Below are 12,323 nucleotides of genomic sequence, written 5' to 3' on the forward strand. Positions count from 1 at the left end.
CCTCATCTTTTCTGACTGTTTTTCACTAGTTTTGCATTTGGCTAGGGTCAGTGTCACTACTGGTAGCATGAGGTGACACCTGGACCCTACAGAGGTTGCACAGGCAGTCCAACTCCTCCAGGACGGCATATCAATACGTGCCATTGCCAGAAGGTTTGCTGTGTCTCCCAGCACAGTCTCAAGAGCATGGAGGAGATTCCAGGAGACAGGCAGTTACTCTAGGAGAGCTGGACGGGGCCGTAGAAGGTCCTTAACCCATCAGCAGGACCGGTATCTGCTCCTTTGTGCAAGGAGGAACAGGATGAGCACTGCCAGAGCCCTACAAAATGACCTCCAGCAGGCCACTGGTGTGAATGTCTCTGACCAAACAATCAGAAACAGACTTCATGAGGGTGGCCTGAGGGCCCGACGTCCTCTGGTGGGCCCTGTGCTCACTGCCCGGCACCGTGGAGCTCGATTGGCATTTGCCATAGAACACCAGAATTGGCAGGTCCGCCACTGGCGCCCTGTGCTTTTCACAGCAGGTTCACCCTGAGCACATGTGACAGACGTGAAAGGGTCTGGAGAAGCCGTGGAGAACGTTATGCTGCCTGTAACATCGTTCAGCATGACCGCTTTGGTGGTAGCTCAGTGATGGTCTGGGGAGGCATATCCATGGAGGGACGCACAGACCTCTACAGGCTAGACAATGGCACCCTGACTGCCATTAGGTATCGGGATGAAATCCTTGGACCAGACGACGACGCCACCAGGTTGCACCTCAGACTGTCCAGGAGCTCAGTGATGCCCTGGTCCAGATCTGGGAGGAGACACCCCAGGACACCATCCGTCGTCTCATTAGGAGCATGCCCCGACGTTGTCAGGCATGCTTACAAGCACGTGGGGGCAATACACAGTACTGAGTACCATTTTGAGTTCACTTTGATTTTCGGGGTGTCTTTGAATTCAGCCCTCTCTCTGTAGGTTGATCATTTTCATTTCCATCAAACGAGGTGGCATCCTTTCCTTCCTGACACATTACACAGTCCATATCAGTATAGATATCCAGCATGATTTTTATTTCCCCCATTGAGATCTGATGTGTTTTCAAAGTGTTCCTTTAATTGTTTGGAGCAGTGTACATACAGTACAGTCCAAAACAACAGTAATCAGTAAAGAGTTATACTGTAGCATGATGAGCCCCAGGAGCGGAGCGCTGGTGTTCACTGATTATCTGCTTTGTATGTCATTTTAATAGGTTGTCAGAAGTCAGTCATTAAACTGCAGAGCAGAGAGGCACACATGGCCACCGGCAGAGCTAGCACTATGAATTGCTGCAGTGCTTCGCAGTAATAGCTGGAACAGAACGATAGTTCATGTCAGTTGATCCACCTTCCTGCCAGGACAAGTCCATATATCTGCTGTGAAAAAAAAGCTCTATGAATCTCATTAATCAGTTAAACGTTTTTGGCCTCCAGAGGAGCATCCACAATACCAGGACCCTGGAACTGAAGCAGCTAAATGGAATTCAGCCTTCGTTAGTTTCATTATTTAGTGGCAAGATTGAAAATAAAATTTAAAAAAAAACAACCTTGAATCTATTAACAGGATCTAATCCGACTAATTGGAGGTAAAAGACATTAATGAACTACTCAACATTAATTTGATATTTGTCGCCTCTGGGACTCCATACCTGCCGGAGGGGCACGTGCACCTCTCCATCCACGGAGTTGGGTGAACCCCTCTGGATCAGAGCTCTCGCGCCTCCGTGCTTTCGAAGGAGCAGGTCGGCGCGTGCCTCGAGTTACCTTGGCGACACACCCGCCTGCATAAAAGACAGCCTCCGCGCGCGCATCGCATTTTGCGGGCAGCAACAGAAGAAGCAGCTCCCGCCGATGCCTCCCAACTCCTCTGATGACAACCGGACCTCCTCTGTGTTCACCTCCAAGCTGACCCCCGCTGCCGACATATGTGTGGGACTGGCCATCCTCTCCGTCGGTACGTCCGCTTGTCTGCTCTCTGCACATTTCTGTCTCACCTGCAAACATTTGTCCGGCTGACGCGCTGATGGCCACAGAAAGCCCGACGGAAACGTTTGGAAACGCGTTGCTTGTTTCTGCTTAATCTAAATGTTGAAATAATCGCGATTGTTCTTCTACAAACAACAGAGAAAGTGTGCTAGTTTACTGAAACAGCCCACTGGCAGCTTTTACCACTTATTTTCAGAAAAGTTAGACTCAATACATGTTTAACTGTAAAGCACAATCCTCTACATTTGTTATTTTAATAACAGGGGATGTTTGACATTTTCAATCTGCACTTGCATCAAAACACAGGGATGTTTCCACTGCTCAATACCTATCAACCAAACTCCTTGATGAATTTAATATTAATTAACGACATGTACCTGATAGTTATTAGCTAATTACACTTGAGTAGGAGTAATATTACTCCTCAGAGGAAGGTGTGTGTGTCTGTTATATTACTGTCTGCATCCCTGTGATATACCTGAGAAGATGTTCATTTTCCAGTATCCCAGTGAGTGTGGCTGTTCTTGTTCACATGCTCTGATGAGGAATCTCTACCCGCCAATGTGTTTTTTTTTTCTTTTATTGCAAAGGTTGATGAACATAGATTCTTGTGCTTTAATGCTCCATCTTCTGCTGTCTCAGGCTGTGTTTTCAAGACACCTATTATCTTTTTTTCCAACATTCAAAGTTTGGTGATATTAGAAAGAAATACAGATCAGACAAGATCTCCTTCTCTTATTACCATATATATTCTGCATGTTTGTTCCTAAGTGCGTTTCCATCCACCTTTTAACGACAAAGTGCAATGGAAACAAATGCACATTTTAATCCTGTTTGAGAAATGTTTGCTATAAACTACAGTGCAGATTGCTGATTGCTGAATCCTATAAATGTCTGAGGGATAAAGACGTCGATCCAGCCTCCTTTCGTTTGAGGAAGGAGGCTGGATCGACGTCTGTGCTTCTGCAGTGAGAAGCTAAGTGAAGTGAAGTGGGAGTACAGGAGAGGAAGGTTGCTGCTTTGCATGATGGATAAAGTCAAATATGACACTGTAATCTTGTTGGCTGCAGTCAACAAGCCACATTTTGCGTATCCGTTCTGAAATGGAAACTTAAAAGTGAACATTGAGCAACTGTAGAGCAGGATTAAGTTGGATGTGTGGGGACACCTTTTCTCTCCCTTCAAGTGTAAGATATGGAGTGTGAAATACAGTATGATACTCCAGATGTTGTCATCCATCATGCGTCACTGACTGTGTGTCTAACAGAAATACGTCTTCATGGAGCTTAAACCTGCAATAACTGATTTTGTGGCCACTTGGGAAATACCTGGCTCTTTAGCGGCTAAATGCTCCACTGGGTTCACCAGCTAGTAGCTTACTTTGTCTGTCTGCTGCTCGACAGGTAGTGCACAGTGGGTTTATCCTGTTTATTTCAGAAAACAGCTGCCTGCTGCTGGAAATAAACTGTTGAGAGCAGAGCGGTGAAACGGCACCCAAACAGCGAGCTTCAAATTAAAAAAGCAGCATTGAGCTGAGGGTGATAATTCTCTGTGGGTTCATCACTATGAGTGACACCTTTCACATAACATGTAGTCATTTTGAAACTAAAATTCTCTTGTCTTCTGTCCCGCGGTCTAGTTCTGCTCTCGGTTCTGGGCAATGGCCTGGTTCTGGTGATTTATTACCGCAGGAGGAAGAAGATGCTGGGCTCGGAGCTGCTGTGCGTCAACCTGGCCGTGGTCGACTTCCTCTGCTGCATCTGCTTCTACCCGCTCTCCATCCTGTCCTCCTTCCACCACGCGTGGCTGGGAGAAAACATCACATGCATTTACTACGGCCTCGGCTGCTACATCTTCGGCCTGTGCGGCATGTTCACCATCGCCGCCATCAGCATCGTCCGCTACCTGAAGACCTGCTACAGCTTGGTTTACTGTGAGGGCGGTTGTTGATTGGTTGGGGACAGTTCAAAGACTTTGATGGTGCTTGGAGAGATATTGATAATCCTTATCTAAAGCCCCTCGTGCTCAATACAGGATCTTTTATGTGTAGATTAAACCATTTCACCAACTTTAAAACAAAACAAGTATGTGACTGAGGTCAGCATGAAGGGAGTTCTAAATTAACATAAACAAGCTCAAAACATTTGCAATGGGATGGGTAAAAATGTGCCAAAATGGACTGGTGGAATACATTTTAGAGTTTACCGTTTATATGCAGATGTCTTCCATTTTTTCTACCTTCTGTCAAGATGTCAGAAATGACACCAGAGTGCCTTGTTGCTCTGTGCTTCAGTAACAATTTTTTTTTAAATGGCTGCACTAAAGGTGACTAGAAGGCTTGAATGTCATATAAAAACGTTGTGTGTGACGCACATTTCTGTATGTGGCCACATTAAGGTTGTTTTTCTGATTTCATGTAGCTTGTCATTTAATAGACCTTTCTTAAGAAATTTACTCCACTAAGGACACATAGAGGACACCTGCTTAAAAAATGTACAACTATGAAATTGTTCAAAATAGCAGGATCCATATTAAAGCACTTGATATTTGACAAAAAAAAGATTCCTTGTTGATTTCACCTACTTTGGTCTCAAAGGAGAGACAAAAGGACAGCAGAGAGAGACGGGTCAAAGGAAGCCTTTGAAAGAAAGAGTTAGACATCTTGTGAAAAACATGCTCATTCTCTTTCTTGCTGAGAATTAGATGAGAAGTACAGTAAATATGAAGCTCCAGGCAGCAGAAACAGTGGACAACAGCTCACTAATTTACACATTATACCTCATTTGTTAAATTTGTACACAAACTAAAGTGTAAAAATTGGTTTCAAAGGACTCCTGGACTCCCAGTCAAGGAATAACCTCCGTGAAATTGACATATTTCCACTTTGGTTTTTTGTTTAAACGAACTTCCCAAACAGGCAGTTCAGGATTGTATGAGAGAGTATTCAACATGTAACTCAGCTCAGACACTGTTAGATCACTGACAGGTTTTGTTCCTCTTCACAGCTGTGTGGTTGGAGGGAGCCAACCTCCGGATAGCGTGCTGTGCCATCTGGCTCGTGGCTACAGTGTGGTCCAGCTTCCCTCTGTTCGGCTGGGGCGAGTACGTCCCTGAGCCTTATGGACTCTCCTGCACCATCGCCTGGAGGGGTTATCACACGTCAGCCAAGGATGCCTTCTACGTCATCTGCTCTTTCGCCTGCTTCACACTGGTTCCTGTCCTCCTCATCGTGATGTCCCAGTGTCAGATCCTCTGCAAGGTGTCCCGCTTCTCCTACTCGCTGTCTGCCAGAGGCATCCGCAACAACCTGCGATACACTGAAAAACGACTCTCCATGGTGAGCGAACACATAAGTTGTGTTTGTTTTGGGAGGTTTATATGCTGGACTACTTCTTGGCCAGGAGCAGTGACTCCCTGACATCTTTATGTAACTGTAATTTAACTGTAAGTCTTTCTACTCAAAACGCTCAGCTGTCAGATACCTTCTTCTTCTATAGTTTGAGAAGAAGAGACTAAGGACTTGAGGCCAGTACCAATACCAGCATTGATATTTAGTATTTATGATCCATTAGATTAATTATTTCAAGAATTGTGAACGAAACATGCACTTAGAAGGGCATTTGACAGCTGATAAATAAGATTGTCAGTGCCTCAAACATATCTTATATCTACTATCGGCCAATATATCCACTTGGTTAAGGTAGCAGGTCCCAACTTTTTTGGCTTGTAAAAAAAAGCAAAATCTACTTTTTACCCATTGCCACCAGTTGCATGTGACTACTGGTTAAGAAAAGTCCACTAGAGAGTGATTTTGTTTTTCTCTTTTGTATTTGAATAAGATTTAAAGACATTAAGAGTTAACGTTATCTAGCACTTCACCAGGAAAAAGCAAAGATTAGAGGAATGTTTTGGAGCAGCCTGAGTTATGGATACTGTAGCAGCAGATTGAGCTTATGGTTAAAAGAAACCACAGTTGCGCTTAATAGGAGGCTGTGGTGGTATAACACTATGACTATAACACAATGTGATCGATGCTGTCATTTTTCTGAAAGGACAGTCATTAGTCACATGACTTTAAGAGATTACTTGCCAGGAAAATGTGAATATATTAATTTTTTTAGGCCGCTTGCTTCCGTTTTTCTAAAGAGGACAGTCTCCTAGGAAACAACACAACACCCCTCTATTAATAGTGAACATCACAAGAAATGATTCATTACATTTAAGTGTAGTAATCTTCTGTAATCTGTTACTTCCTCTTCCAGATGTTTTTCTGCATCAGCCTGGGCTTTGTGATTGCCTGGGCTCCATATGCTGTCGTGTCCTTCCTCTTCATTTTCCACAAGGAGAACTGGCACATGGCTCCTGAGGGCTTTGTTTTTCCCGCCCTCTTCGCCAAAAGCTCCCACATCTACAACCCGTTAATTTACTTCTACTTTAACAAGACTTTTCAGCAGGAGCTTCGCTGTCTGCTCCTCTCCTTCTGGCCAAAGCTGGGAGGAAACCGAGTGGGCGTCCACATCGCCACGGGCCACCAAGCCCCATATCCAATCCACATTCAGCTCCAGGAAAGAGGCTGCATCCAAAAGAAGTTTGGTTTGTCTCAGGACAGAACTCACGGCAAGAGCAAGAGCAAAGGCAAAGTAACGCACACCAGCAGCAACCGTGTCCACGGCCGGCCGGTGTACTGCTGGGGGTCCACGTCGAAGAATGCCCCCACGCTCTTGGACAATAAACCTACCAAAGACTCCCTGCCTGTCTCTATATGAACTCTGTGTCTCACTGTTAATACAGGGACAGGACATATCTATGATTTAAAAGCCAAACAGCCTCGTCCTGTACCGTTCTCAGAAATTAATCAGGGTCCATGCTGCTGATTTTGTAAATGAATGAACTCCTTAATTAATGAGTTTCTATCTGGATAAGGTGATGGCAGTTTGAGTAGCAAAGTTTAACATCCAGCTCCAGTGACATGTTTAACATCCAGTGAGCTAGCATCCTACTAAACCCTTCGATCACACACCCTCCATGAGTAATAAGTAGTAGCTGAAGCGCAAGGCTTGTCATATTATCCTATATTCATATATTGCCATATATTCAGTGTTATACATATAAACAGGTACAACTGTGCATCATGTTGCACTGGTTACATGTTACATGCAAATATGATCTGTGGTACATGTCAGTGTTTTGCATTATGCAGACTTCTTTGTCCACTTGCACTACAGATTAGAGGAGCCACTGACAGATCACGTCGACCTCTCTCTCGGGGGAGGTTTTTATTTGTCAAACACAGCTGGTCATGAAGTCAATGTTGGCTGAATTCCATGACGGTGTGTTAGTTAGGGCGCTCGATTTCAGCATGCTGGATCACTGTTGTGGCTTATAGGCACAGCTAAATGCCATCATTAATGTTATAGTGTGTTTTTAGCCACGCTAGCAGTGTGGTCTATCTTTGGTATAATATCTCCGCTATCGGATGGATTGCCATGAAATGTGGTACACACGTTCATGCTCCCCTCAGGATGAATCCTAATGACTTTAGTGATCCTCTGACTTGTCATCAAGCGGCAATCAAAATGCTAGCATTGTCTTTATGATCTTGTTTGCATGCTGGTTTAAGCTCAAAGTACCGCTGTGCCTTCCGCTGCGTTCATCATCTCATATCAGAACTTGTAAATAGCATTCATGTGAACTGTCAACAAAAACCTTCTACTTTTGGAGTAATGTAATATATCTACTCTGTGAAAGTGTAGCAGCATCACGTCATGCTACATACAGCCACTCATCATGGCTGTCTGAATTTCTTTTCACTCGCTGGTTCTTGCTCTTTGTCGCTATCATAATTTTAGCCTGCAGCTGAAAGCTATGACGTCATTACCTCCTCTGCAGTTATGCTGGTTCAGTGTGTGTGTTTATGTGTGTGTGTGGGCAATTTTACCAGCTGGGAGTCTAGTCTGTGAAGCTCTTTTCACTCCAAGTTCATGAATTGTCCGGCATTTTAAATTTATTTGGCCACTAACTACCAAGACTGTCTGTTTATGTCTGTTTTTAGGCCTTGGATATTCAGAACAGAAACAGAAAGTTGAGCTGTGAATTCATCCTTGTGGTGTTTTTTTTCTCCTTTGTGCTCTAATGAGCCCTAAAATCTTTATTTTTCTGACACTGACACTGACGTCTCTTGTGACATTGAAATTATATAAAAAAATGTCATAATTCTGTACAGAAAAATGTACAGAAACTGAAAATCCTCAAAAAAAAGATATTCAGTATAATTCAGTATCAATATTCAGTCGACGGTGTAATTCTCTCGCCGCGTAAATGGAAAGAATTAAAATTCCCTCACAGTGCAGAATCAGCTTGATCTAATTTCTTAACGCTCAGTCCGAGTGATTTGATAGCTTCATGCATGTTAATGTGGAGATTGATTAATTTGTCCAGCGCTGTCACCGTTTAAAGAGCTCCTTGTTCTCCATTGTGGCCACAATTAGACTTTTACAGAGTGTGTTTATATGAGCGCAGGGAAAAGGGTGACTAAAACTCCATCAGTGCAGACTCTTCGGTATGTTTTGAAATTTGAAATAAAGTAAAATGAAAGTTAATTAATAGCTGAGCATTTTGTTTTTTTCAGTGCAGGACTGTATGAGTTTTAAACAGATCAGATGAATAGTGATACCTGTCCTGGACTCTGGATGATTTAGTTTATTCAAAGCTGCTCTAAAAACCAACAGTACGCACAAACACCATTGAGTTTTAGGTCACTCACATTTTGGCAGCACCCAATACACAATCACTGTAGTCATGCATGTAAGAAATGGAAGAAAATAGTTATAAATATGCTTCGGGTTGTGTTGACGCTATCTGTTCTGTGTCTGTGATGGACAACTTGCACTCAATCCTGTGCCTGAACGCATCCTGCGTAGGAGAAGCTGAAACTGAAGTTGCTTCTACTCTGCTAACGTGCTGCTCACTCTACGTAATGTAATATAATATGTCTGTATGTGTATACAGGGGCCAGAGACACAAATGATAATATTTGTGTAAATAAGGGACTGTTTGCTGACACGTTTGTTAGGTTATGATATGCCCCCAAGTGGCCCTGGTTACTCCAGGCTTAAATGAAGCAAAAAAAAAAACATGATCACCGTCATTAGCTCATTTTAAAACTGCAGAGTGTGAAATGCTTTTTAAGTGATCAATTTACAGGTCTGTTTATCAGGCTATCCCGGGGGTTTCGTCTAATGTGTGTGCTGACCTCCATAGTATTTCCCAGGGTTAGCATTCACAAAAGGAAGCCACATGCACACACAAACACACACACACACACACACACACACACACACACACACACACAAAGGAGAGTAACATTTCAATGTCAGGAGACCAAACAGAAGATGAAAGTCCTGGTTACAGATTCATTTTTCCTGAGAAAGTCTGTTGAAGATGAGCAGCGAGAGGTTCAACGAGGCTTTGTGTTTGTGCTACAGCCTCTTGACAATAGGCTGCACTGATGAGCAACGCTGCAAAGCAACCGGAGTCTTCTGTCGTCCAAACCAGCAGCAAGACTTAACTGCATTTCCTTTCATGAACTCGGCACATTGTTTCATCAGGAATTTTACCATGGGGACATACACGCACATAACAAAGTTTAAAAATGCTGTAGAATAGAAAGGAAAGAACATTAATAAGCTATCGAAGGCAGTCCTGTGCTCTGGTTGGTGTGTTCAAACATTCAACTTTGAAAGAAAAAAGCTGCGTCTGGGCATGAGAAAGCCAATCAAAACACACACACACACACACACACACACACACACACACACACACCTCTTGAAAATGGAAAACTGTCTCAAAAGTAGATCAATTAAGGAAAACTTGTGAAATGACATAAATAGTGACAAGCATTTGATACGTCATTAGAGTAAATGTCGCCCATCACTGCCATTCCACCAGACAGCCGAGGAAAGCAGCAACCTACTCAGAATTGGCTCCATGCTGTGCTTTTGACAACTGGATGGAAACCATTAACTTTTCTAAACAAGACTAAATGGAGTCCTCCAGGACCAGGGCCAACACAAAACGCTAACAAATAAAGGGCAAAAGCGCTGTTTGTTTGTTTTTATGCGCCCCTACTGACAAGTTATCTCTGGAGTTTGCATGTTTAGTCCAAATAGTTGCAGGTCAGTTGAAATGAATTTCCCACAGACGTAAACGTGAGCACGAGTAGTTACCTGTCTTTCTGTGACATAAACATCAGACTCTTCAGTGTGTTTTGAAATTTGAAATAAAGTAAAATGAAAGTGAATTAATAGCTGAGCATTTTATTTTTTTATGTTGTTAAATTTAAATGATAGATCAAGGAAGCAAATTCGTTATGTTTTCGAAAAAATCGAGAAAAAGAAAGTCCGAATATCCAAAAACAATGAAGAAAACCAAATTGTTTGTTTGTGGTGAAGTAAATGTAAAAAATGGACAGGCGATGATGTCACCACAAAAGTCACATAAAAAGGATTTATTATTTCTTAAAATATTTAAAGGTATCATCACCAAAGTTATTACAATTCATCCTGGGAGCATTAATCCATCCAACAGTTGTTGAGACATTTCTCTCTCAACCACAACAGCCAAACTCATGGTGATCCCACACGAAACGCCACCAAACATCGCTACGATACATCGCCTGGGAATCATGACTGTCTCAGCCAATTTGACTGTTATCAGTTATTGGATAGGCGTCATCATCACACATGTCGTCCCAGGCTAGTAGGAGTCTATTAAACCTACCAGTAGGTTCAGGAGGCTGTTATCACCCATTTATTTCAGTGAGCCAATGTGTTCAGGTAACATACTATAAAGAGCAACAAAGCTCACATAAGAAGTGAGTTGAGTTGCGTAAGTCAGTGATGCTTTCCTAACCTTAAGTATGTTGCCTAAACCTAAGCCTTCTGAACCTACTGGTAGGTGTAGCAGGCCCCTTCTAACCCATATCTATGATAACCGCTGATAACGCCCATTCAACAGCGAATGTCTGTACCAAAGAAGTGCTGAAGGAAGGTATAGAGGAGACATGCCACAGCATCCTCCGTCCCTCGTTTTCAGATCTTAGGGAGTAAAATCTATGAAACCCCGAAGGAGTGGTTGATAATTCTCTGTGGGTTTGTTGCCATTGATTAGCACAGCTTTAATGCTAGGGTATTAGTTAGTGTAAGGTTGATATAAATCTCGAATCTCGAAACGAATGTGCAGTTGGTCAGTCCTCCTAAGTGTGTGTCTACTGCTTGCATGTCTGTGTGTGAGGTACAGCTGGAAGCAGCCTCCCCTCTGTGTGCTATAAGGCCATCCATCCATTGTCTGTACCTGCTGATCCTGTGCAGGGGGGGCTGGAGCCAATCTCAGCTGACATTGACCGAGAGGCGGCGTACACCCTGGACACGTCGCCAGTTCGTCGCAGGGCTAACACATAGAGACAGACAAACCATTCACGTGTGTGGTAGAAGTGAAGTTGGGAATTGGAAAAGTGACAACTAAGCAGGCCACTCTAGTGACGATTGAGGAAATGGCAGCTTACCTTTGTGTTCTGCTGTTCAGTCTTAATGACACCTTATCATCCTGTGATTGTGCTCTTTAGCCTGGCAGCAAAACAGCAAAGATTGGAACAAACTCTGAAAAAAATAAACAATTTTGTGAAGCAGAAATAAGATTTCTACATCTCTCTCCTGTTATGAATCGTCTCGAGACCCCTTCGATTTGTCTTGCAAACCCTTTGGGGGGGGGTCCTGATCCCCAGGTTAGGAGCACTGAATTTGATTATTAGCAATGCAAATCCATTCAGTTTACATTCCTAATGAATATTCTTTCAGTCTCATTCTGCCACATGTAGTGTCTGTTTAAAATATTGAAACTGCAACAGTTGGTTATATAACTGTTAATTTAAGCAGAGAGAAATGCATTTCAAACATTTCTCCCTTGAAAAATCAGTCAAGCGCTTGAATTCTATGACTTTAGAATAAGAGTAATTTCTATTCAGTATATTGGCCTTGACTAAACCGAAGATAGACTGCACTGGCCTTAAGAACACAACTCTAAAAAGTACATTTGTGAGTGTGTGCACCTATTCATGTGTGCCCAGGGGGGGATGGGGAGCATCGTGAGACCCTGTTTTTCGGAGGCACTGGCTGTCACGGCATCTCACCCTCGTTAGCCTGGAATTGGGGACGAGGCGGCAGGCCCCGATGGGACGCACGGCGATCTCATTATGGGAGGAAGCTGCCCCACTGGAGCGGAACAGGACAGGCTGTGATGGAGGTACGGAGGGGAAGG

The 12,323-nt window shown here is 43.3% G+C and overlaps 1 protein-coding gene across 1 annotated transcript; it reads left to right on the plus strand.

The window, feature by feature from the left end:
• Window positions 1–1,865: 1,865 nt before the first annotated feature.
• opn8c (opsin 8, group member c) lies at window positions 1,866–6,775 on the plus strand. Its single transcript, XM_070926431.1, has 4 exons — window positions 1,866–1,977; window positions 3,649–3,942; window positions 5,015–5,346; window positions 6,272–6,775. Exons 1-4 carry the CDS (start codon window positions 1,875–1,877, stop codon window positions 6,773–6,775), a joined length of 1,233 nt encoding a protein of 410 aa, XP_070782532.1. The 5' UTR covers window positions 1,866–1,874.
• Window positions 6,776–12,323: the final 5,548 nt, after the last annotated feature.

Source organism: Enoplosus armatus, chromosome 19, assembly GCF_043641665.1.
Source record: "Enoplosus armatus isolate fEnoArm2 chromosome 19, fEnoArm2.hap1, whole genome shotgun sequence".
In the NCBI taxonomy this organism is placed as follows: Eukaryota; Metazoa; Chordata; class Actinopteri; order Centrarchiformes; family Enoplosidae; genus Enoplosus; species Enoplosus armatus.

Coding starts and splice junctions, on each gene's coding strand:
- opn8c (XM_070926431.1), top strand. CDS start 1,875: ATGCCTCCCAACTCCTCTGATGACAACCGGACCTCCTCTGTGTTCACC. Junction 3,943..5,014: donor CTGCTACAGCTTGGTTTACT/GTGAGGGCGGTT, acceptor TCCTCTTCACAG/CTGTGTGGTTGGAGGGAGCC. Junction 5,347..6,271: donor CTGAAAAACGACTCTCCATG/GTGAGCGAACAC, acceptor TTCCTCTTCCAG/ATGTTTTTCTGCATCAGCCT.